The 26,138-nt window shown below is 46.1% G+C and overlaps 1 protein-coding gene across 1 annotated transcript in view; it reads left to right on the forward strand.

Annotated features, from left to right (window-relative positions):
- Nucleotides 1-26,138, forward strand: part of LOC115116665 (interphotoreceptor matrix proteoglycan 2-like) — a 94,472-nt gene that overhangs the window by 28,297 nt on the left and 40,037 nt on the right. The window contains exons 8-15 of the mRNA XM_065015072.1: nt 2,042-2,100; nt 4,107-4,127; nt 13,132-13,385; nt 17,142-17,200; nt 21,255-23,381; nt 23,616-23,870; nt 24,026-24,245; nt 25,490-25,700. Of these exons, the coding sequence (XP_064871144.1) occupies nt 2,042-2,100; nt 4,107-4,127; nt 13,132-13,385; nt 17,142-17,200; nt 21,255-23,381; nt 23,616-23,870; nt 24,026-24,245; nt 25,490-25,700 (3,206 nt within the window). The remainder of the gene's footprint in view (nt 1-2,041; nt 2,101-4,106; nt 4,128-13,131; nt 13,386-17,141; nt 17,201-21,254; nt 23,382-23,615; nt 23,871-24,025; nt 24,246-25,489; nt 25,701-26,138) is intronic.

Raw genomic sequence — 26,138 nt, forward strand, 5'->3', positions numbered from 1 at the left:
GAGAGGAGGGAGCGAGAGGAGGGAGCGAGAGGTGGGAGGCGAGGGGAGGGAGCGAGAGGTGGGAGCGAGAGGTGGGAGGCGAGGGGAGGGAGCGAGAGGTGGGAGGCGAGGGGAGGGAGCGAGAGGTGGGAGGCGAGGGGAGGGAGCGAGAGGAGGGAGCGAGAGGTGGGAGCGAGAGGTGGGAGGCGAGGGGAGGTAGCGAGAGGTGGGAGGCGAGGGGAGGGAGCGAGAGGTGGGAGGCGAGGGGAGGGAGCGAGAGGAGGAAGCGAGAGGAGGGAGGCGAGAGGAGGGGGGAAAGAAGGAAGGAGATAAAATGAGGAGAAGGGAGAGAGGGGAGACAGAGGGAGAGAGGGTAAAGTTGGGAGGGGGGAAAGAGAGAGAGGGAGGAGAAAGAGGGAGGTACAGTGCGAGAGAGGAGCGTCATGTCTATGAAGTCTTTCTCTATGCGTCCGTATTGTGATGTTCATCTTTCCTTATTGAATGCAAGGTATTCACTTAGACATCAACCATCTGACACTCATCTTTTCCCATTGACTGCAATGTATTGATAAACATCAACCCTGTGACAATCATCTTTTCCCATTGACTGCAATGTATTGATAAACATCAACCCTGTGACAATCATCTTTTCCCATTGACAGCAATGTATTGAGAAAAACATTAGCTGCATTTGACCTTTTTTGTAAAGAATGTGCCAGAATGAGGTTTTAAGGCTGCTAATGGGCTGTTCCTTTCTCTTTCAGCGTTCCTTCTCTCAATTCTCCACTTCACTCCTTTACAGTACTCCTCTTATTTCTTCCACTCTTTCCTTCTCCTTTCTCACTATCCTTTCATCTCGCTCCTCCTGTCATCTGTATCTCCTCTAAATCTTCTCTCTAATCCTCCCTCAACCTTTTCTACTCTCTCCATCCCCTTTGTCCTCTTCTGCCATCTCCTAATCCATCACTTTGTTTGTAGGCTCTGAGGCCAGAGTTATTCATTTTAACACACACAGTCAGGGCACTATAAAGAACCCACACAGTTTTAAATTCCCTTCATTTGACTGTTGGTATTGTACACTAGGCATACTGCATACTCTGTGTGAAAAGATGCTGAAAGTTAGAGTTTATGATGTAGCTTGAGGCCGCAAGAGAGACTGGAATAGAGAAAGCAGGACACACACACTCACTCACACACAAATAACTTTCCTCCACCATCAAGGCTTTTTGACTGAGAACAAATAGGTCAGACATTTTACTGCTGCTGGGAAAATAAGATGTTTTCGACTCTCCCCTGGAAGCCGTTAATGTACTCATTATTACTCTGTCCATAGCCCGCGGGAAGTAGTTAGACGGATGGGGTGCACAGTGCAGCGCCTTCAGCACCCCTAATTCCCACGGCTATTAAACTTTTATCATTCTGTGTATGGAAAGGGGGAGGGAGATAGACAATGAAAGAAGGAGAGAGACAGGAGGAGGAGAGGGACGGACATCTGACGATTAAAGAAGTTGGCTGTGTTGCCAAGTGTGTCAGAGTAATAGTGATTGCAAAAGCAGGGTATTTGCCACATTGATTGGGAAAGGTAGGAGAGGGTGTAATGGCAGGGTTGTTGGCACACTGAAACGTAATTAAACTTTGTCACTGAGGAGGTGTTCCATAATGCTGGGTCCATGAGTCAGCAAAACCATGGTTCTCTTCACAAAACACTCACTAGCATCCAGCAACAAGGTTCAATCAGAGGTCTGAGTGAGTAGTCACTAGATGGCCATGCTAGAAATCAAATCAAATCAAACCAAATTGTATTGGTCACATATTTAGCAAATGTTATTGTGGTTGTAGTGAAATGCTTGAGTTCCTAGCTCCAACATTGCAGTAGTGTCTAACAATTCACAACAATACACACAAATCTACAAGTAAAATAATGGAATTAAAGTAAAATAACGGAATTAAAAAGAGCTATAAAATAACGGTTAAATAAAATAAATAAATAAAAAGAGGACACAAACTAGCAATATCCTCAGAATTAACTGTTGAACTCAAGGTGACCTCGTTGTGTTTGCAGATAGAAGATGCTCTGGGGGGACTGCCAGGCTTGAAGAGTGTGACTGTGCTGGAGTTCAGGTCAGTCTCTACTGTAGTGGTGTATTTGCCTGGTCCTGGTCACATTAGGATGTGATTTAGTTCAGCCAACTCCCTTAGCTATCATTGAAATGCTATACTGGACATGTGTATGGCATGACAGCAATAATCTGAAGAGTTGGATAAAACACACACACCTGTGTGGTGTAGGCCATTGATTTGATACACTGACCTGACCTTCTCACCTGATCTTTGTCAAACATAATTTCTTTAGATAAAGTGTGTTTAGTTGTCCCCACCATGAAATCGGGGAGGGGACCGTGGATCGGTCTCCGTTCCATGTCCGTCCGTTACTCACACGCGATATGTCATACATGACTGGCCCGATTTTGCCGACATTGAATGATGTGTCTTGTCATAGAGATCCAGTATTTACAAAGCAAGAGGAATGACTGGGCCCAAAATCTGTCTTCTACAGCAGGTGGTGTTATTTCTTTGGCACATGACGTGGAGTAGCCTACAGGGAGTGGATTATCTCAGGAGACTGGCTGGCCTGGCAACATCTGCCGAGCTCCCCGGGCCAGTTAATCAAGTTTTCATATGGTTCGCTTGGGTCAGTAGCCAACATGTTAAAACTCCAACACAACAACAAAAAATGTATTGGTATTTAATCCAGCTTTTTGTTATCAACCAGCATTCGGTTTCCAAGTGGAAGTAAGAATGTCAGAACCTTCCCTCTCAGTCTTGAGTAAAGCCAGCCGGAGGCGGGAAGCGTATCGACTCAGAGTTGAACATCGGCCCTCGCATTCAAAAGTCCTCCACCTGCTTTAGTCTTTTTTCATATCAGACACAGAAAGATTTACACAGGCCGACATTATGGAGCTGCTTGCTTGTCAAGACATAAACATTAGTTACATAAATCTCTTGTTGGTTAAATACAAAGGGCCGAGTAATACTATTATGTAGTCTAGGCCTATATAATTATTTAGAAGCTGTTCATGAGCTATGTTATTTATTTATCAGCTTAATATAACCTGTCTGGTAGCAAGTGTGTGCAACTCCGCACACAGCTGATTGGTGCAAGGGAAGAAATGGGTTCTAATAAACTCAGTCGCTGCACAATATTCCCAAATGCAATCTTGGGAAAATACAACAGTTCTGACTGCAATTATTGAAAAGAGCAGGGTCCCAGCTTTTCACTTCTGTGTGATTTATTCCTCAACTCAAATTGTTGCGCAATTGTCAGCGTTTTACAATCTTGAGTGTCTGGCATTACAATAAAAGTAAAGAATTGAGGGAAGCGCATCAGCCATTCGAATGCATAAACGGTAGGGCTATAGAGAACACAGGAGGTTGGTGGCATCTTAGTTGTGGAGTACGGGGTCATAGTATTGGCTGGAGTTTAAAGATTGGAATAGTATTAAATACATCAAACACATGGTTTCCTGTGTTTGATCCCATTCCATTTACTCCATTTCAGTCTTTATCATGAGCCCATCCTCCCTTGATAGAGTACCACAGTATGAGTTATGATACCCATAAAACCTAGAGGTCAAATAGGGAGGTCATATTTAGAGTCTGTGATCTATTTTCATTTATTTAATTTTGTGTATTTTACCCCCTTTTCTATCTTGTCTCATCGCTGTAACTCCCCAACGGGCTCGGAAGGCGAAGGTCGAGTCATGCGTCTTCCGAAACATGACCTGCAAAACCACACTTCTTAATACCCGCCCGCTTAACCGGGAAACCAGCCGCACATGAAACACTGTTCACCTGACGACTGGCGTCAGCCTGCAGGCGCACAGCCCGCCACAAGGAGTCACTAGAGCGCGATGAGCCAAGTAAAGCCCCCCGGCCAAAGCCTCCCCTAACCCGTATGACACTGGGCCAATTGTGCACCGCCCTATGGGACTCCCGATCACGGCCGGTTGTAATACAGCCCGGGATCGAACCTGGGTCTGTAGTGACACCTCTAGCACTGCGATGCAGTGTGTTAGACCGCTGCTCCACTCGGGACGCCTGAGATCTAGTTTTTTATTTGTTTTCAGGTTTCAGAAGGATGCCCAAGGGTGAGTATAGACCCTTACCTGTAGTCTTGGATGTGTATAGCCAGTAGGCTAGTAATCTGACCCTAGCTCTGTGGTTAAGGATAACCTAGTCTTGAGTGTTTGTGTGTGTGTCCATACTTGCGAACATAAGCAACCATTTCCATTTAAACAGATTCTCTGGCACAAAATGCATATCAGCCAATTCAATTCGTTGATTTACTTGCAGGCAACAGAAAGCTAAATTGAAGCTGTTTCCATCAGATAACATGGCACACGTCAGCCATATGCTAACCTCAACAGGTGGCACTGATCACAAATTCTTCATAAGCCTATCAAAGATCTTAGACTTTGTATCCACCAACCAATGGCATTTTTTGAAATAAGTCAACCCTAGCCACTACAGGGATATTTAAAACCTAAAGATTCAAGGTTTACTTTTGTTTCGTTGGTCTGTGACAAAATGGTGTGTGCCAATATTGCATTGATGCATCCTTGACTAGGCTACTAGCTACTACTAACATTAGACAACGTTTTCACGTTTTTTCAAATATGACAAAATCCTACTTGTTTATCTGTTTCACACACATCCATGTGCTTTTATGGAAAAAACATGTACATTTAACATTAATTTAAAAAACAAAGAGCCTTATGGATTTGTCAAACAACAGTCATCTAGACCAGGGGGTTCTCACACTTTTACCACGTCTATTTATATGTTCACAGGCACTGTTCATGACACAAACTGTTCACACCCCTCTTGATGGTGGAGAAAATTGTGCAGGTTTTAAGCTTATTTCCTGCAATTCTACACATTTTGTCATGGGGTGCAAAGAACATTTAGCTGTTTTAAAGCTAAATGTATTGCAATTCTATACATTTTGGTATGTCTAATGTGTATTCAAGTGATTTTTCAGTTACCAAATAATGACAAAAATATCTATCTACTAAAAAAACATTAGCTGACATAGGCTAGTTGATCAGGACATTTCTAAATAATATATAAATAGCTCTCTATGCAATGACTAACATGACAAGAGGAACTGATGATGCACTACCCTGATGATACACAAGGTGCATTCTTGTGCACCTTGTGTATCCAATTGGTAGTTACAGTCTTGTCTCATCGCTGCAACTCCTGTATGGACTCGGGAGAGGCGAAGGTCGATAGCCTCTGAAACACAACCCAACCAAGCCGTACTGCTTCTTGAAACAATGCCCACTTAACCCGGAAGCCAGCCGCACCAATGTGTCAGAGGAAACACTGTGCACGTGGCAACCGTGTCAGCGTGCACTGCTGCCTAGCCCGTCACAGGAATCGCTAGTGAGCAATGGGACAAGGACATCCCTGCCAGCCAAACCCTCCCCTAACCCGGACGACGCTGGGCCAATTGTGCGCCTCCCCATGAGTCTCCCGGTCGCGGCCGGCTGCGACAGAGCCTGGACTCAAACCCAGAATCTCTAGTGGTACAGCTAGCACTGCGATGCACTGCCTTAGACCACTGCGCCACTCAGGAGGCCCTCAAGAGTACGTTTAAAGCCAGACTGAGTTCCTTTATAAAAGGTATAAAAGGTGTACATGTCCATGTAATATTGCTTATTAATAATATTATTAGCTTATCGAATAAAAACGTGTTTGTCACATGCTTCGTAAACGACAGTGAAATGCTTACTCATGGGCCATTTCCAACAATGCAGAGATAAAGATAAAGAAGATCAAATAGAAATAGTGACACGAGGAATAAATACATAGTGAATATTGAATAACAATAACGAGTAAAAAATAACATGGCTATACACAGGAAATACCAGTACCGAGTCGATGTGCAGGGGTACGAGGTAATTGAGGTAGCTATGTACGCATAGCTGAGGGTAAAGTGACTGGGCAACAGGATAGATAAGACTGAGCAGTAGCAGGAGTGCATGTGGAGCAGTAGCAGGAGTGCATGTGGAGCAGTAGCAGGAGTGCATGTGGAGCAGTAGCAGGAGTGCATGTGGAGCAGTAGCAGGAGTGCATGTGGAGCAGTAGCAGGAGTGCATGTGGAGCAGTAGCAGGAGTGTATGTGGAGCAGTAGCAGGAGTGTATGTGGAGCAGTAGCAGGAGTGCATGTGGAGCAGTAGCAGGAGTGCATGTGGAGCAGTAGCAGGAGTGTATGTGGAGCAGTAGCAGGAGTGTATGTGGAGCAGTAGCAGGAGTGTATGTGGAGCAGTAGCAGGAGTGCATGTGGAGCAGTAGCAGGAGTGCATGTGGAGCAGTAGCAGGAGTGTATGTGGAGCAGTAGCAGGAGTGTATGTGGAGCAGTAGCAGGAGCGTATGTGGTGAGTGTGAAAATGTGTGTGTGTGTATGACATCAGTATGCTTGTGTGTGCATGTTATGTGTGTGTGTGTGTGTGTGTGTATATGGGTGTTGTGGTCAAAGTGTAAGTATGTGTGAGTGTGGGTAGTGTCCAATGTTTGTGCATAGAGTCAGTGCGAGAGAGTTAGTAAAAAAGGTAAATGCAGGCAATTCGCGTAGCCATTTGATGAGTTATTTAGCAGTGTTGTTGAGCAGCCTTACGGCTTGGGGGTAGCTGTTCAAAGGTCCTGTTGTTTCCAGACTTGGTGCCCTGGAACTGTTTGCTCTATGGTAGCAGAGAGAACAGACTATTGTTTGGGTGGCTGGAGTCTTTGACAATTTGATGCCAAGGCAGCAGCTACTAGACCTATCGGCTGCCTTCGATACTGTGAACCATCAGATCCTCCTCTCCACCCTCTCCGAGTTGGGCATCTCCGGCGCGGCCCACGCTTGGATTGCGTCCTACCTCACAGGTCGCTCCTACCAGGTGGCGTGGCGAGAATCTGTCTCCTCACCACGCGCTCTCACCACTGGCGTCCCCCAGGGCTCTGTTCTAGGCCCTCTCCTATTCTCGCTATACACCAAGTCACTTGGCTCTGTCATAACCTCACATGGTCTCTCCTATCATTGCTATGCAGACGACACACAATTAATCTTCTCCTTTCCCCCTTCTGATGACCAGGTGGCGAATCGCATCTCTGCATGTCTGGCAGACATATCAGTGTGGATGACGGATCACCACCTCAAGCTGAACCTCGGCAAGACGGAGCTGCTCTTCCTCCCGGGGAAGGACTGCCCGTTCCATGATCTCGCCATCACGGTTGACAACTCCATTGTGTCCTCCTCCCAGAGCGCTAAGAACCTTGGCGTGATCCTGGACAACACCCTGTCGTTCTCAACTAACATCAAGGCGGTGGCCCGTTCTTGTAGGTTCATGCTCTACAACATCCGCAGAGTACGACCCTGCCTCACACAGGAAGCGGCGCAGGTCCTAATCCAGGCACTTGTCATCTCCCGTCTGGATTACTGCAACTCGCTGTTGGCTGGGCTCCCTGCCTGTGCCATTAAACCCCTACAACTCATCCAGAACGCCGCAGCCCGTCTGGTGTTCAACCTTCCCAAGTTCTCTCACGTCACCCCGCTCCTCCGCTCTCTCCACTGGCTTCCAGTTGAAGCTCGCATCCGCTACAAGACCATGGTGCTTGCCTACGGAGCTGTGAGGGGAACGGCACCTCAGTACCTCCAGGCTCTGATCAGGCCCTACACCCAAACAAGGGCACTGCGTTCATCCACCTCTGGCCTGCTCGCCTCCCTACCACTGAGGAAGTACAGTTCCCGCGCAGCCCAGTCAAAACTGTTCGCTGCTCTGGCCCCCCAATGGTGGAACAAACTCCCTCACGACGCCAGGACAGCGGAGTCAATCACCACCTTCCGGAGACACTTGAAACCCCACCTCTTTCAGGAATACCTAGGATAGGATAAAGTAATCCTTCTCACCCCCCTTAAAAGATTTAGATGCACTATTGTAAAGTGGCTGTTCCACTGGATGTCTTAAGGTGAACGCACCAATTTGTAAGTCGCTCTGGATAAGAGCGTCTGCTAAATGACTTAAATGTAAATGTAAATGTACTCTTCCTGGGGTCCAGCAAAATTAAGGCAATTGTACAATTTTTAGAAACATTACAATACATTCACAACAGATTTCACAATACATTAATAAGTGTGTGCCCTCAGGCCCCTACTCTACTACCACATATCTGCAACACAAAATCCATGTGTACATGTGTGTATAGTGTATATGTTATCGTGTGTGTGTATGCATGTGTCTGTGCTTATGTTTGTGTTGCTTCACAGTCCCTCTGTTCCATAAGGTGTATTTATATCTGTTTTTTTAAATCAAATTTTATTTTACTGCATGCATTAGTTACATGATATGGAATAGAGTTCCATGTAGTCATGGCTCAATGTAGTACTGTGCGCCTCCCATAGTCTGTTCTGGACATGGGGACTGTGAAGAGACCTCTGGTGGCATGTCTTGTGGGGTATGCACTGATGTCTGAGCTGTGTGCCAATAGTTCAAACAGACAGCTTGGTGCATTCAACATGTCAATACCTCTCACAAATACAAGTAGGAATGAAGTCAGTCTCTCTTCCACTTTGAGCCAGGAGAGAGTGACATGCATATTATTAATGTTAGCTCTCTGTGTACATCTAAGGAACAGCCGTGCTGCCCTGTTTTCTGAGCTAATTGAAGTCCCTCTTGGTGGCACATGACCACACGACTGAACAGTAGTCCAGGAGCGACAAAACTAGGACCTACTTTGTTGATAATGCTGTTAAGAAGGCAGAGCAGTGCTTTATTATTGGCAAACTTCTCCCCATCTTAGCTACTGTTGTATTTGGACCATGACAGTTTACAATCCAGACTTACTCCAAGCAGTTTAGTCACTTGCTCAATTTCCACATTATTCATTACAAGATTTGGTTGAGGTTTAGGGTTTAATGAATGATTTGTCTCAAATGCAATGCTTTAATTGTTTTAATATTTGGGAATAACTAATTCCTTGCCACCCATTCTGAAACTAACTGCTTTACTCAAAGACAGTGGCATGTCGTTAGTCAAGATTGAAAAAAGTAAGGGGCCTAGACACCTGCCCTGGGGAATTCCTGATTCTACCTGGATTATGTTGGATAGGCTTCCATTAAAGAACACCCTCTGTGTTATGTTAGACAAGTACAGTAACTCTTTATCCAGAATATAGTAGGGGGTGTAAAGCCATGACACATACGTTTTTCCATCAACAGACTATGATCGATAATGTCGAAAGCCGCACTGAAGTTTAACAAAACAGCCCCTACAATTTTTTTATCATCAATTTCTTTCAGCCAATCATCAGCCATTTGTGTAAGTGCTGTGCTTGTTGAATGTGCTGAAAGTCTGTTGTCAATTTGTTTACTGTAAAATAGCACTGTATCTGGTCAAACCTTTTTCCAAAAATGTACTAAGCATTGGTAACAGGCTGATTGGTCAGCTATTTGAGTCAGTAAAGGGGGCTTTACTATTCTTAGGTAGAGGAATGACTTTTTGCTTCCCTCCCGGCCTGAGGGCACACACTTTCTAGTAGGCTAAAATTGAAGATATGGCAAATAGGAGTGGCAATATCATCCGCTATTATCCTCAGTAATCTTCCATCCAAGTTGTCAGACCCAGGTGGCTTGTCATTGTTGATAGACAACAATATTTTTTCACCTCTTCCACACTCACTTTACAGAATTCAAAATTACAATGCTTGTCTTTCATAATTTGGTCAGATATACTTGGATGTGTAGTGTCAGCATTTGTTGCTGGCATGTCATGCCTAAGTTTGCTAATCTTACCAATGAACAAAATCATTAAAGTAGTTGGCAATATCAGTGGGTTTTGTGAATATAAATAAATAAATAAATAATAAATAATGAAAATGGCCTTTTTACCCAAAATGTTATTTAAGGTGCTCCTAAGCTTTTTACTATCATTCTTTGTCATTTTCCTTTGTTTCATAGTGTAGTTTCTTCTTCTTTTTATTCAGTTTAATCACATGATTTCTCAATTTGCAGAACATTTGCCAATCAGTTGTGCAGCCAGAATGATTTGCCATTTATTTTACCTCATCCCTCTCTATTTTTCAATTCCTCATCAATCCACAGGGATGTAACTGTTTTTCTTAATTTTCTTAATGTGTGCATGCTTGTTAGTAACTGTGATAAGCAATTTCGTAAATGTGGCAAGTGTAGCGTCTGGTTGCTTCTCATTACACACCACAGACCAACACACATTCTTTACATCAACAACATAGGAATCCCTACAAAATGTCTTCTATGAACTCTTATACACTATATCAGGCCCAGCCTTTGGAACTTTGGTTTTCCTAGATATGGCTACTATATTGTGATCACTACATCTAATGGCTCTGGATACTACTTTCAAAGCTAATTTCTGCAGCATTAATAAAGATGTGATCAATACATGTTGATGATTTCATTCCTGTGCTGTTTGTAACTACCCTGATAGGTTGACTGATAGCCTGAACCAGGTTGCAAGCACTAGTTAAATAAGCTTTCTCTTAAGTGGGCAGCCAGTCAATATTTAAATCACCCAGAAAATCTATCTATCTGTTGATGTCACATACATTATCAAGCATTTCACACGTTATCCAGATACGGACTGTTAGCACTTGGTGGTCTATAGCAGCTTCTCACCAGAATGGGCTGTAGCTGAGGCAGATGAACCTGTAGTCATATTATTTCAATAGTAATTAACATGATATCCTCTCTAAGTTTTTGTTTTTTTGTAAGCAGGAAGCAGAAAGATAGAGTTATGGATTGATTTGCCAAAAGGAGGGCGGGGCAGAGCCTTGTGTGTGGAATAAGTGTGGTTTAGAGTTGTCTAGAGGTGACATGCTGGTAAAAATGAGCTAAAAAGGATTTCAATTTCCCTGCTTTAAAATCACTGGCCACGAGAAACGCAATAGCAGTGTGTTGTGTGCAAGGCTGAAGAAAGAGAGAGATTTTAATTGGCTGATACTAATTTTGTGCCAGAGAACCTATTTAAATTTGTGTGTGTATGTGTGTGTGTGTGTTTCTGAGGGTCATGTGAGATCCATGCTGGCTTTATCTGTAAGTGTGTGTAGGTTCGTGTGAAGTTGTGATGATACCCATAGACTTCCAATCATTGGCTCGCCAGACTACCTCTAACTTCCTTCATACTGGACACAGAGACATTAACATGGTATCCATGAGTTCATCTGACTCTGGGGAAGTAGATAAAGGGCCTCATTGTTAAAATCCCAAAGTATCCCTTTAATGGTGTTAGGGTGGTCGCTCACCTGGTAAGAAGGATAAGGGCATGGCTTGACAATGAACCAGCTGCTTCTTAACCCCAACCCAGGAGAGGAGCTCATCTATGGCGCTTTATGGCTGCTACCTAACCCCAACCCAGGAGAGGAGCTCATCTATGGCGCTTTATGGCTGCTACCTAACCCCAACCCAGGAGAGGAGCTCATCTATGGCGCTTTATGGCTGCTACCTAACCCCAACCCAGGAGAGGAGCTCATCTATGGCGCTTTATGGCTGCTACCTAACCCCAACCCAGGAGAGGAGCTCATCTATGGCGCTTTATGGCTGCTACCTAACCCCAACCCAGGAGAGGAGCTCATCTATGGCGCTTTATGGCTGCTACCTAACCCCAACCCAAGAGAGGAGCTCATCTATGGCGCTTTATGGCTGCTACCTAACCCCAACCCAGGAGAGGAGCTCATCTATGGCGCTTTATGGCTGCTACCTAACCCCAATCCAGGAGAGGAGCTCATCTATGGCGCTTTATGGCTGCTACCTAACCCCAACCCAGGAGAGGAGCTCATCTCGGAGGCTTTATGCCCACTGCAATCAGCTTCCTGGCCTGTCACTGTCAACATCTGGGACAGACCGGTATGGAGAGATACGCACACACGCACGAGTCATGCAGCAGTCCTCTGCTCATGCAATTACGTGGGACTTTACTAAGAAAAGCCTTGCTCTCTTCTGAGTGGTCATTCCAGATTCCCAGGTCAGCAGCGCTACAGTGTGGATCTGACCGGAGCTCTGCAGTAGGGCCAGCAGCAGAAGAGTATAAAAAGAACATCAACTAGTTTCAAGTGTCATTAAACACTTGTGAAAGTGTTCGTACCGTTTTCCCAGTGTGAGCTGTCAGCAGGAAAACTGGGATCTGGGATGTGGTGGTGCAGTGTGCCGATTACAGGCATGTGCCTCATACTGGGCCAAGCCAAGCCTGCTGAGAGATCTAGGTCACAGGGAGAAGAGAAGGGCTCTCTGAAGCCATATGAAGTCTGATAGATGGCTTTTTCCACACAGTCAGGTTCCACATCAAGAGTCTGTTGTGGGGTGTTTGTCGTGTTTATGACCATATTGATCACTCGGGTGGCTGGGCTTGTTGGATGGAAGTCATGGAAGTTATAGATGATGCTTTAGAAGGGTGTAAATCTATCACACTACCATCTATCATTTCAGAATAGTCCAAAAAAGTACTGTGTTTGGAACTCTACTCTTCCCAGGGAAACTGTTTTCCTGTTAGAGACTCTGATTCTAGATAATCATATTATAGACAGTAGATTCATAAACTGATCAATAAAATTATGTATCAATTGATAGTGAAATTTGATGGGTTTTCCATGGGTGTATGGGTGGATAGATGTTGATGGTGGATGAATGGATGGATATACACTACCTTTCAAAAGCTTGGGGTCACTTAAACATTTCCTTGTTTTTGTCCATTTAAAATAACATCAAATTGATCAGATCAATTAGCATTTTAAAATGATAAACTTGGATTAGCTAACACAACGTGCCATTGGAACACAGGAGTGGTGGTTGCTGATAATGGGCCTCTGTACACCTATGTAGATATTCCATAAACAATCTGCCGTTTCCAGCTACAATAGTAATTTACAACATTAAGAATGTCTACACTGTATTTCCAATCAATTTGATGTTATTTTAATGGACACTAAATGTGCTTTTATTTCAAAAACAAGGAAATGTCTAAGTGACCCCAAGCTTTTGAACGGTAGTGTATATTTACTAGATTGCTAGATTGATTGACAGATCAACTGACAGATTAACTGACTGATGTATCTGTACATGTATTGCCTGTGCAGGTTGGATGGCGTAGTGGTGGTCTATGCGGTGACGGTGGAGGTGGACGGGGAGGGGGTGAGCAGTGAGCAGTTGGACTACCTGACCCTGCAGTCCAACCTGGTGGAGAACTCCTACAGAGAGCTGAAGGAGAGGCCCACAGTGGTCTACAACATCACTGACTTCAGGAACAACATCACTGAGGCCCTGCTAAATGACAACATCATCAGAGACACAACCCTGGCCCTGGACCCTGACTTACTGCATCTAGAGAGTGGTAAGACACACCGCACTACTCAACACTGCCGTGCAATACACTGTCTATACACTACCATACACAGTAAAATGACTATACACAGTACTCTGGCACTGTAGCCAGACTAACTATGAGTGGTAAAATATACATTATGAACCAGGTGGTTTGAGCCCTGAATCCGGATTCGCTGAACGCTGTGATATATTTAACTGAGAATGCCCAAGATGCTGGTGTTTGGCATGGGTGTTGTTAGACCCGAGACAAAGCCAATATATATCCTCCAAACATCGGCTTCAAGGGCATTATCACTTTTAACGGGTTACCAACCTATTCAAATAATGATTTAAATATTTTCATTAAAAACATTATTTTGATGAATTTGTTCAAACTATTTCATCCTTCAAGGAGATATAGTCCCGACACAAATCTAGGGTTACTATCCAAACTGGCTGGTCATTCTATCGGTTCGGTTGTCAGACACGTGACCCAGTCGTTAAGCCTTTTTGTTCTAAATCTATGGATGCGACACAGTCATTCGTTCTAAATGTTCCATTGCCATGATGGCTGGCAACATTCTTACCCCTTGCTTGCCAGCTGGCAACATTCTTACCCCTTGCTTGCCAGCTGGCCAACTTTGGCAAACACAGTCACCTCAAACGAAGTGGTGTTGAAGGGCCAGTAGGAGGCACCCTTTCCTCTGGTCTAAAAAATATCCCATTGCCCTCTGTAGGGTGCCGTCTTTGGAATGGGATGCGAAACGGGTGTCCTGACTCTCTGTGGTCAGTAAAAGATCCCATGGCACTTATAAGAGTAGTGGTGTTAACCCCAGTGTCCTGGCTAAATTCCCAATCTGGCCCTCATACCATCATGGTCACCTAATCACCCGCTTCCAATTGGCTCATTCATCCCCCCTCCTCTCCCCTGTAACTATTCCACAGGTCTTTGCTGTACATGAGAATGTGTTCTCAGTCAACTTACCTGGTAAAATAAGGGTAAAATAAAAAAAATTAAAACAGTGGGGCCATAGTAACAGCAAAGTAGCTTTGCGTTTAAGTTGTTTTCTAGTGATTTTTTGGGATTCATTCATAACAATGAGCTAATGACATGCGATTTCACCTGGCATAGAAAATCTTCTCTCTCGCCAGGCCACTGTTCAGCGAACACTTTTTTTGTATTTTGGTATTTTATCAGGAGTGGTAAGACATACAGCACTACCAAACACTACTGTACAATACACTGTATATATACACTACCATACACAGCAAAACCACTATAATGAACTGTTGTGTTAGCAGCATCTACTCTTCCTGGGGTCCACACAGAACATGAAACATAATATAGAACATCAATAGACAAGAACGGCTCAAGGACAGAACTACACAATCACTTCAAACTGAAGCTGTAATGACAGTAAACTATCTGCATTTCATTTTTTTATTTTTTATATATCCATAAAAATAATGCTGATAAATGATTTTGACTGGCTGAGAAAAGCTGCCAGCCTGTCTGTCTCATCCTGACTCCTGACACGTTCATTACTATGGGACAGCTGAAGATTGAATTTCAATGTTGAAACAATGTTGCAAATGTCAGAGAGACAGACAGCAAGGTTTATATAAATCTCTGCTGTTGAAAACCAAATGTCAGAGAGACAGACAGTAAGGTTATTACAAATCTCTGCTGTTGAAAACCAAATGTCAGAGAGACAGACAGCAAGGTTATTACAAATCTCTGCTGTTGAAAACTAAATGTCAGAGAGACAGACAGCAAGGTTATTACAAATCTCTGCTGTTGAAAACCAAATGTCAGAGAGACAGACAGCAAGGTTATTACAAATCTCTGCTGTTGAAAACTAAGTGTTAGTCTAAAAGAAATACAAGATAATGTATAGATGCTTTTTTCAGTGTAGATCTAGTTTGTAAATTGCCTGGCTGGGCTGACGAGACAGTGGATTGTGCAGTCAGAACAGAGTAAATAGGCATTTCAACATCATAGATTTAGCCTGAGCTAACTTGTGGAATAGACACCGCCTGGAATGCGGTTTTAATCGATCAGCATCCAGGATTAGACCCACTCGTTGTATAACAGACCGTATACCATGGGTATGACAAAACATGACAATTTACTGGTCGAATTACGTTGGCAACCAGTTTATAATAGCAATAAGGCACCTTATATGGCCAATATACCACAGCTAAGGGCTGTATACAGGCACTCTGTGTTGCGTCTTGCTTAAGAACAGCCCATAGCTGTAGTTTATTGGCCATATACCACGCCTCCTCGAGCCATATTGCTTAAATATACAATACAATTACATGGGACCAAACACAATACAATAAAGCCAACATCACCAATTGGGTCACTGTATCTGATTGTAAGACACCTAGTTCCACCATAGCCAGCCCCAACGTACCTTAGTTGTCCCACCTCCACCTATCCTGTCACTGGCTCTCTGGGGCCTGATTTCCTTCATTCTATTCAACAGCGCTTTGTCTTACCCAGTGTTTTGTGGTGATTTCTGTTCAGAAGTGGGTCCTTTTTGATGAACAAATAACAGACTCCTCATTTATTGGGACTATGATTTTACTCTGCAACAGTTAAATCTAGCTCATTAAACAGTCTTTGATAGAAGTGAGACAACTGGATTTGAAAAATCAGAGCCCTTACCTCTCTCTCTCTCTCTCTCTCTCTCTCTCTCTCTACTTCATCTATTATTTTTGCTGGGTTCCAGTGCTTCAGTTACGCACGCACGCACACACACACACACACACACACACACACACACACACACACACACACACACACACACACACACACACACACACACACACACACACACACACACACACACACACACACACACACACACACACACACACACACAGAGACTAGATTTAGCTAGCCAGTAAGTAGGTTAGCTCTAACTCCTGGCAGGGTTTTGTCCAGCGAATGGAACACGTTCTATGGTAATGATGATAATACCATCTCCCTGGTCTATTGGAATTCTCCCTGACAGTGTTGTAAAAGAGTTGCTGTCATTAGTTTACTGTGTTTCCCTGAAGATGGATGCCGTCTCACGGCCTGATTCATTATGTGCCGAGACATCTGATATGAGGGGTAAATAATGTCAGATGCCTGCCTGGCACAGTGTGTGGTGACTTACAGGCACTGCTTGGTTCCAAGCTGTCGCCACCAGGCTCCAGTCCCAGGCTCCAGGCCTGATGGTAAATGCAGTAATGGTCTTGGCCCATAGTGGCAGGTATAGGGGATAGATCTCTAGGGTGATTAGTAGTAGGTGATTAGTTTCCTCTTAGGTAAACACATAGTCGGCACCACCGCTGTCAGGACTGGGGAGAGGACAAATGGATTATACAGAAAAGATGGAGAGGGTTTAAACGTCATTCCTCTAGTACATTATTAGAGAAAGTTTGACTTATTATGCAGTTAAGTTTGGTTTCCAACTGCTATCTTTGTTGGGTGCATGGACTCAAGTGTGGGAAGGGAAAGGGGATACGTAGTTAGTTACACAACTGAATGCATTCAACTGAAATGTGTCTTCCGCATTTAACACAACCCCTCTGAATCAGTGGAAATCATGGGCGCCCAGGGAGCAGTTGTTAAACCAACAACCCTTTGGTTACTGGCCCAACGCTCCTAACCACTAGGCTACCTCCCTCCGCTATAGGGAAGAACCTGTTGTTGTTTTAATGATCAGGTTTGAATGAATAGGCCTCCCTATGACTCACAGTATTGACTCTGTCCTCTTTGACTCTACAGTGTCTAGTGTTCCTGAGTCCATCGAGTCCACGGCTGGAATTACCAAGGATGACTGCTTGGTAAGTCAGCCTTTGACCCTTGACCTCCAGTTGGTCCAGAGGTTATTTCCTGGAAGCAGTGAGAGGCAGAATCCTATATGGCTGTGATGATGTATGCTGAGCGTTCAGCTATATAAATATCAAAAACAAATCCACAGAGGATTGCTTGTCAGCATGGAGTATATTACAATGTTGTGGTGGAGGCAGTGTCTTACTGAGACTGCTGCTAGGTGGTGTTAACCAGGACTCTCCTGTCTAGTGGTGAGACTGCTGCTAGGTGGTGTTAACCAGGACTCTCCTGTCTAGTGGTGAGACTGCTGCTAGGTGGTGTTAACCAGGACTCTCCTGTCTAGTGGTGAGACTGCTGTAGGTGGTGTTAACCAGGACTCTCCTGTCTAGTGGTGAGACTGCTGCTAGGTGGTGTTAACCAGGACTCTCCTGTCTAGTGGTGAGACTGCTGCTAGGTGGTGTTAACCAGGACTCTCCTGTCTAGTGGTGCGACTGCTGCTAGGTGGTGTTAACCAGGACTCTCCTGTCTAGTGGTGAGACTGCTGCTAGGCGGTGTTAACCAGGACTCTCCTGTCTAGTGGTGAGACTGCTGCTAGGCGGTGTTAACCAGGACTCTCCTGTCTAGTGGTGAGACTGCTGCTAGGCGGTGTTAACCAGGACTCTCCTGTCTAGTGGTGAGACTGCTGCTAGGCGGTGTTAACCAGGACTCTCCTGTCTAGTGGTGAGACTGCTGCTAGGTGGTGTTAACCAGGACTCTCCTGTCTAGTGGTGAGACTGCTGCTAGGCGGTGTTAACCAGGACTCTCCTGTCTAGTGGTGAGACTGCTGTAGGTGGTGTTAACCAGGACTCTCCTGTCTAGTGGTGAGACTGCTGCTAGGTGGTGTTAACCAGGACTCTCCTGTCTAGTGGTGAGACTGCTGCTAGGTGGTGTTAACCAGGACTCTCCTGTCTAGTGGTGCGACTGCTGCTAGGTGGTGTTAACCAGGACTCTCCTGTCTAGTGGTGAGACTGCTGCTAGGTGGTGTTAACCAGGACTCTCCTGTCTAGTGGTGAGACTGCTGCTAGGCGGTGTTAACCAGGACTCTCCTGTCTAGTGGTGAGACTGCTGCTAGGTGGTGTTAACCAGGACTCTCCTGTCTAGTGGTGAGACTGCTGCTAGGTGGTGTTAACCAGGACTCTCCTGTCTAGTGGTGAGACTGCTGCTAGGTGGTGTTAACCAGGACTCTCCTGTCTAGTGGTGAGACTGCTGCTAGGTGGTGTTAACCAGGACTCTCCTGTCTAGTGGTGCGACTGCTGCTAGGTGGTGTTAACCAGGACTCTCCTGTCTAGTGGTGAGACTGCTGCTAGGTGGTGTTAACCAGGACTCTCCTGTCTAGTGGTGAGACAGCTGCTAGGTGGTGTTAACCAGGACTCTCCTGTCTAGTGGTGAGACTGCTGATAGGTGGTGTTAACCAGGGCTCTCCTGTCTAGTGGTGAGACAGCTGCTAGGTGGTGTTAACCAGGACTCTCCTGTCTAGTGGTGAGACTGCTGCTAGGTGGTGTTAACCAGGACTCTCCTGTCTAGTGGTGCGACTGCTGCTAGGTGGTTTTAACCAGGACTCTCCTGTCTAGTGGTGAGACTGCTGCTAGGTGGTGTTAACCAGGACTCTCCTGTCTAGTGGTGAGACTGCTGCTGGCGGTGTTAACCAGGACTCTCCTGTCTAGTGGTGAGACTGCTGCTAGGTGGTGTTAACCAGGACTCTCCTGTCTAGTGGTGAGACTGCTGCTAGGTGGTGTTAACCAGGACTCTCCTGTCTAGTGGTGAGACTGCTGCTAGGTGGTGTTAACCAGGACTCTCCTGTCTAGTGGTGAGACTGCTGCTAGGCGGTGTTAACCAGGACTCTCCTGTCTAGTGGTGAGACTGCTGCTAGGTGGTGTTAACCAGGACTCTCCTGTCTAGTGGTGCGACTGCTGCTAGGTGGTGTTAACCAGGACTCTCCTGTCTAGTGGTGAGACTGCTGCTAGGTGGTGTTAACCAGGACTCTCCTGTCTAGTGGTGAGACAGCTGCTAGGTGGTGTTAACCAGGACTCTCCTGTCTAGTGGTGAGACTGCTGATAGGTGGTGTTAACCAGGGCTCTCCTGTCTAGTGGTGAGACAGCTGCTAGGTGGTGTTAACCAGGACTCTCCTGTCTAGTGGTGAGACTGCTGCTAGGTGGTGTTAACCAGGACTCTCCTGTCTAGTGGTGCGACTGCTGCTAGGTGGTTTTAACCAGGACTCTCCTGTCTAGTGGTGAGACTGCTGCTAGGTGGTGTTAACCAGGACTCTCCTGTCTAGTGGTGAGACTGCTGCTAGGCGGTGTTAACCAGGACTCTCCTGTCTAGTGGTGAGACTGCTGCTAGGTGGTGTTAACCAGGACTCTCCTGTCTAGTGGTGAGACTGCTGCTAGGTGGTGTTAACCAGGACTCTCCTGTCTAGTGGTGAGACTGCTGCTAGGTGGTGTTAACCAGGACTCTCCTGTCTAGTGGTGAGACTGCTGCTAGGCGGTGTTAACCAGGACTCTCCTGTCTAGTGGTGAGACTGCTGCTAGGTGGTGTTAACCAGGACTCTCCTGTCTAGTGGTGAGACTGCTGCTAGGTGGTGTTAACCAGGACTCTCCTGTCTAGTGGTGAGACTGCTGCTAGGTGGTGTTAACCAGGACTCTCCTGTCTAGTGGTGAGACTGCTGCTAGGTGGTGTTAACCAGGACTCTCCTGTCTAGTGGTGCGACTGCTGCTAGGTGGTGTTAACCAGGACTCTCCTGTCTAGTGGTGAGACTGCTGCTAGGTGGTGTTAACCAGGACTCTCCTGTCTAGTGGTGAGACAGCTGCTAGGTGGTGTTAACCAGGACTCTCCTGTCTAGTGGTGAGACAGCTGCTAGGTGGTGTTAACCAGGACTCTCCTGTCTAGTGGTGAGACTGCTGATAGGTGGTGTTAACCAGGGCTCTCCTGTCTAGTGGTGAGACAGCTGCTAGGTGGTGTTAACCAGGACTCTCCTGTCTAGTGGTGAGACTGCTGCTAGGTGGTGTTAACCAGGACTCTCCTGTCTAGTGGTGCGATTGCTGCTAGGTGGTGTTAACCAGGACTCTCCTGTCTAGTGGGGAGACTGCTGCTAGGTGGTGTTAACCAGGACTCTCCTGTCTAGTGGTGAGACTGCTGATAGGTGGTGTTAACCAGGACTCTCCTGTCTAGTGGTGCGACTGCTGCTAGGTGGTGTTAACCAGGACTCTCCTGTCTAGTGGTGAGACTGCTGATAGGTGGTGTTAACCAGGGCTCTCCTGGATGTAAGGGATGAGGTGAAGGCTTTGAGGATTAGATTGGCTCTTGATATAATAATCCACTACTATTCTGGGGCTGCAGAGTTACAGCGAGAGAGAGAGAGAGAGAGAGAGAGGGGGAGGGAGAGAGAGAAAGAGAGGGAGGGAGAAAGAGCGAGAGAGAGAGGGAGGTTATCACTCAGTTTGTGAATGCAGGACCCTATGATCTTTGTGGATTCTGCCAGTAGACTAGCAGCTGTATTGTGATAAACAGAGCAGGGAGCTCCAGTCTTGGTCTTGGAGTGTAACTGGGTCTGCTTTACTTGCCTGCTAAGGCTCTACATGATTAATTGGAGTAATTACATGAACTGGAAGAGGTTGGCAAACTACCAGTCAGTAACTGGCATTTACAGCCAACTACACATAACAGAAGCACTAGGCATCGAGCTGCCCAGAAACAGACTACAATATCTTAGACTTTAGAGTTCTCTCTATCAGACAGAAGCTGCCTTTTCCAATTCAAGTTTTATCAGGTAGTGTTATGCCTTGGAGTAGCTGTCACACCATGTAGGTAGATTAAACTTAATAACAATATGCAAATGATGTGTATGTAAGTAATTCATTTTTGTCAGTCATTAAGGCATGGAAACCGATAATTCACAATTTTGATTATAATAGTATGGAGTTCAGGGTTGGGGTCAATTCCATGTCCTGAATTGACTGAAATGGAATGGAACTCCAACCTAATTGTGTGACAGTTTAGGTTATAATGTGTTTCTCCTCTAATGTCCAGGAGGAAATCTTGGCTACTGAGATGACCCCAGATGCCTCTGAGGTTAAAGCTGAGGATGTGGCGACAGGGGAGAATGATGTCATCGTTCTGGAGGAGAGTGTGACCCTCCCCCCTGAGCCAGAGGTGACCATCGATGACACGGGGATGGAGGAGGAGGGTCTGCTGTTGGGGAACACTGTGGCTATAGAGAGCCCTCCCCTGGAGCTCCTCCCTGCAGACCCTATCTCCCCCGAGCAGCCAGAGGGCACTACGCTCCCCAAGCCTCCTCTGGAGATAGAGGCCTCTGGGTCAGGTGTTGACAGACTTGAGGACCTGCCCTTCCAGCCCGAGGAAGAAGAAGAGCCAGCCTCAGCTGCAGAAGAGGAACATACCATAGAAGAAGAGGTAGTTTTGGAAGAGGTGATCATAGAGGAAGAGATCTTAACAGAGGAAGCAGAATCGGAGGTCCCTGAGGAAGAGCAGGTAGAAGAGGAAGCAGTGGAGGTCCCTGAGGAAGAGGAGATAGAGGAGGAACCAGTGGAGGTCCCTGAGGAAGAGGAGGTAGAGGAGGAAGCAGTGGAGGTCCCTGAGGAAGAGGAGCTAAAGGAGGAAGCAGTGGAGGTCCCTGAGGAAGAGGAGGTAAAGCAGGAAGCAGTGGAGGTCCCTGAGGAAGAGCAGGTAGAAGAGGAAGCAGTGGAGGTCCCTGAGGAAGAGGAGGTAGAGGAGGAAGTAGTGGAGGTCCCTGAGGAAGAGGTGGTAGAGGAGGAAGCAGTGGAGGTCCCTGAGGAAGAGGAGGTAGAGGAGGAAGCAGTGGAGGTCCCTGAGGAAGAGGAGGTAGAGGAGGAAGTAGTGGAGGTCCCTGAGGAAGAGGAGGTAAAGGAGGAAGCAGTGGAGGTCCCTGAGGAAGAGGAGGTAAAGGAGGAAGCAGTGGAGGTCCCTGAGGAAGAGGAGGTAAAGGAGGAAGCAGTGGAGGTCCCTGCGGAAGAGGAGGAAGCAGTGGAGGTCCCCGAGGAAGAAGAGGTAGAGGAGGAAGCAGTGGAGGTTCCTGAGGAAGAGGTGGTAGAAGAGGAAGTAGTGGAGGTCCCTGAGGAAGAGGTGGTAGAGGAGGAAGCAGTGGAGGTCCCTGAGGAAGAGGAGGTAGAGGAGGAAGTAGTGGAGGTCCCTGAGGAAGAGGAGGAAGCAGTGGAGGTCCCTGAGGAAGAGGAGGTAGAGGAGGAAGTAGTGGAGGTCCCTCAGGAAGAGGAGGAAGCAGTGGAGGTCCCTGAGGAAGAGGAGGTAGAGGAGGAAGCAGTGGAGGTCCCTGAGGAAGAGGAGGAAGCAGTGGAGGTCCCTGAGGAAGAGGAGGAAGCAGTGGAGGTCCCTGAGGAAGAGGAGGAAGCAGTGGAGGTCTCTGAGGAAGAGGAGGTAGAAGAGGAAGCAGTGGAGGTCTCTGAGGTAAAGGTGGTAGAGGAGGAAGCAGTGGAGGTCCCTGAGGAAGAGGAGGTAGAGGAGGAAGTAGTGGAGGTCTCTGATACTGCAGAGGTTCTAGAAGAAGAAGCTGAACCCTCAGAAAACCTTGAGTACTACATCCTAGAGACAGAGACCATAGAAGAGTTGGAGGAAGTGAAACCTGCCTTTGTCCCTGTGGAAACGATGGAAGATCCCGAGCCAGCTGAGAGCCTTAATGTCCCCGAGAATGCCATGGAGACTGTACCCCCAGATGAGCCTGAAGAAGAGGCTAACGAGGTGTTGGGTCATCCAGAAATATCAGGATATGGAGAGGAAGTTAAGAGCTTAGAGGACGGACCAATCATCGAGGAGCCAGTAACTGGAGAGGATGCCTTGGAGGTGGAGGAAGAGGTGGCAAAAGAAGAAGTGGTGATGGAACTTCTGGACATGACTGAGACCTCGGTGGAGGACCTGGTAGAAGATGAGATAATGTTGGTCGACGAGGCTGTTTCAGAGGCCGCTTACCCTACCACTCTTTCTGCAGAGAAGGAGTCGCCCTTCACCCAAGTCTCTGATGCCATAGTAGAAGAAGAGGCAATAGAGGCCACGGGCCTAGACACAGCCCCAGAACCGGAGGCAGAAGCAAAGGACCAGGGGGTCACCCCAGCTCTCACACCTGCCAAGTATTACCCTGGCCCAGACATTTCCATCACTCTAGAGGTAATAAAAGATGATGGAGAGATGATGGTTGTAATGGACATTAGTCAGGATCCTGAGTTTTTCCTGTCTGAGTGACCATGTAACCTGACTAGGAAAAACTCCCCTTGTTATGGTACTTTACTTAGTCTATTCATCTGTTAGCGCAGACATTTCCTTGTTGTATCATAAAAGCTACCAAATGTTGTTCCACATTGACCAATTGCACCATGAATTGTTTCATGTCTGTTAAACCAGCTACAGACGATCGACCCTGTGACAGACTATGACCTGGTCCCCTTCGGTGGCACCAACCAAACAGAGGAGGGAAGCAGCGGGTACCCCTCTGGAGGGGTACATGGTGTGGACCACAGCGTTGCCATGCCAATCAACCCTGGGCGGGCGCTGATGGTGTTCTTCAGTCTGAGGGTAACCAACATGAAGTTCTCAGATGACCTCTTCAATAAGAGCTCCCCGGAATACAAGGCCCTGGAACAAAGGTTCATAGAGCTGGTGAGCTATTCATTTTAAGCCTTTATTCCCCCTTTCCCCCTGTAGACAATTAGAAATAGATGTTTTACTTGATGTGTGATACTATATGTAGAGGGTGCGCTCTCTCTGTATCTCTCTCTCTCTCCATCCCTCCGTCTCTCCCTGCCCCCCTCTAGCTGCTCCCCTACCTCCAGTCCAACCTTAGTAACTTCCAGAACCTGGAGATCCTGAACTTCCGGAACGGGAGTATTGTGGTCAACAGCCGGATGAAGTTCGGGAAGCCGGTGCCTCGCGGCGTCAACAACGTAGTCTACCTGATCCTGGAAGACTTCGCTAACACAGCCTACAAGACCATGAACCTGGCCATCGACAAGTACTCACTGGACGTAGAGTCAGGTAAGCTTGACAACGACCACATATTTCACCAGAGACACAACGGAGGGTTCCTAATTATTCCTAGGCACTCCTCCTTTTGGTTTTGGGGAGTTCAAATGCATTAAAATGTGCATATCCACATGGATTGTCAGTTAAAAGCATGGCACATGGATTGTCAGTTAAAAGCATGGCACATGGATTGTCAGTTAAAAGCATGGCACATGGATTCTCAGTTATAAGCATGGTAGATGGATACATTTTGTCATGAAAGCTCTCTCCAGGGAGGTTCTAATCTAGACTGAAGACAAAGAGAATGAGTCACTTTTCAAAATCAGAGACTGCAGGTATCTTTGTGTGTGTGTGTGTGTGTGTGTGTGTGTGTGTGTGTGTGTGTGTGTGTGTGTGTGTGTGTGTGTGTGTGTGTGTGTGTGTGTGTGTGTGTGTGTGTGTGTGTGTAAGCTAGGTGTTAAATGTCTCGGGCATTCTCAGGCGTTCCTTCAATTACTCAATGTCTTGGTCACACTGATTATGTAACTACAGCAAGATAATCCATATCCCACTGTGGAATAGCAAACTGTGAGAAGACATCCACTTCCTCTTCCCTCCCATTGGACATTTTGTATTTTCTTTGGTGATACTTGTTATTGGCATCATGAGGTGAAGTTATGTTAAGTTATACAGTATATTAAGTTTATGAAGGTATTGAACATATGACGCATGCATCAATATACCATCCTGTAATACATTTGTATGTGTGTAATCTTTTCCTCTTTCTCCTAGAGGCTCAGAGACTAGCGGGACTGTTTGACTGTATGTGACAGTGATGGTGTGTTTGTTTGTGGTTGTCAGTATGGGATCATATGAGGCCTTAGATAATAGACTTAGATAATAGACTCTAGGCCTTAGACTGATGACTGTTTTTGTCTCATCATGACAGATGAGCCGTCATAATCTGTCTGAGTCAATCACAACAAAAATAGCTAAATCTTATTATGATTATATCCCAACATGGCGTTTCTAGGATTATATAATGTTCTTATAATAACCTTTTACCTCTACTAGTTGTTATATCCCCCCGTTCTAATGCAAGGAGAAACTATGCAGTATATACTGTATTCTATGACTCAGGACTAAACTTCAAATAAATATCCAGAGCAATTCAAAATAATGTATTTGAATTGGAACTGGTGAACTGGATTTATCCAATGTGCACTTATCAGGAGTTGACTGTATCTACCCTAACACTTCCTGTGTGTTGTTGCCAGGTGACCAGGCGAACCAGTGTAAGTTCCAGGCGTGTAATGAGTTTGCACAGTGTTCTGTGAACCGCTGGTCTGGCGAGGCGGAGTGTGTGTGTAACGCTGGGTACTTCAGTGTGGACGGACTGCCCTGTCAGAGCATATGTGACCTACAGACAGACTTCTGTATGAATGACGGGAAGTGTGACATCATACCTGGACAGGGGGCCATCTGCAGGTAGGTGTGTGTGTGTGTGGGGGGGGCACTGATCCCACTCTTTATTCAATTACAATACATTTCCATATTGTAAAGCAGACTCTGACATACTGACATAATGAACACGCTCACATTCATGTACACACACAGTGTGCATAAACATATTTGTGTGCCAACATGAGTGTGAATCCTCTGTTTCACACCCACCATCACAAGTTCTCACACCCTCTATGGAACGTTTCATTTCCAGTTCACACACCCTCTATGAAACGTTTCATTTCCAGTTCACACACCCTCTACGGAACGTTTCATTTCCAGTTCACACACCCTCTACGAAACGTTTCATTTCCAGTTCACACACCCTCTACGGAACGTTTCATTTCCAGTTCACACACCCTCTACGGAACGTTTCATTTCCAGTTTACACACCCTCTATGGAACGTTTCATTTCCAGTTCAC

Source organism: Oncorhynchus nerka, linkage group LG3, assembly GCF_034236695.1.
Source record: "Oncorhynchus nerka isolate Pitt River linkage group LG3, Oner_Uvic_2.0, whole genome shotgun sequence".
NCBI lineage: Eukaryota > Metazoa > Chordata > Actinopteri > Salmoniformes > Salmonidae > Oncorhynchus > Oncorhynchus nerka.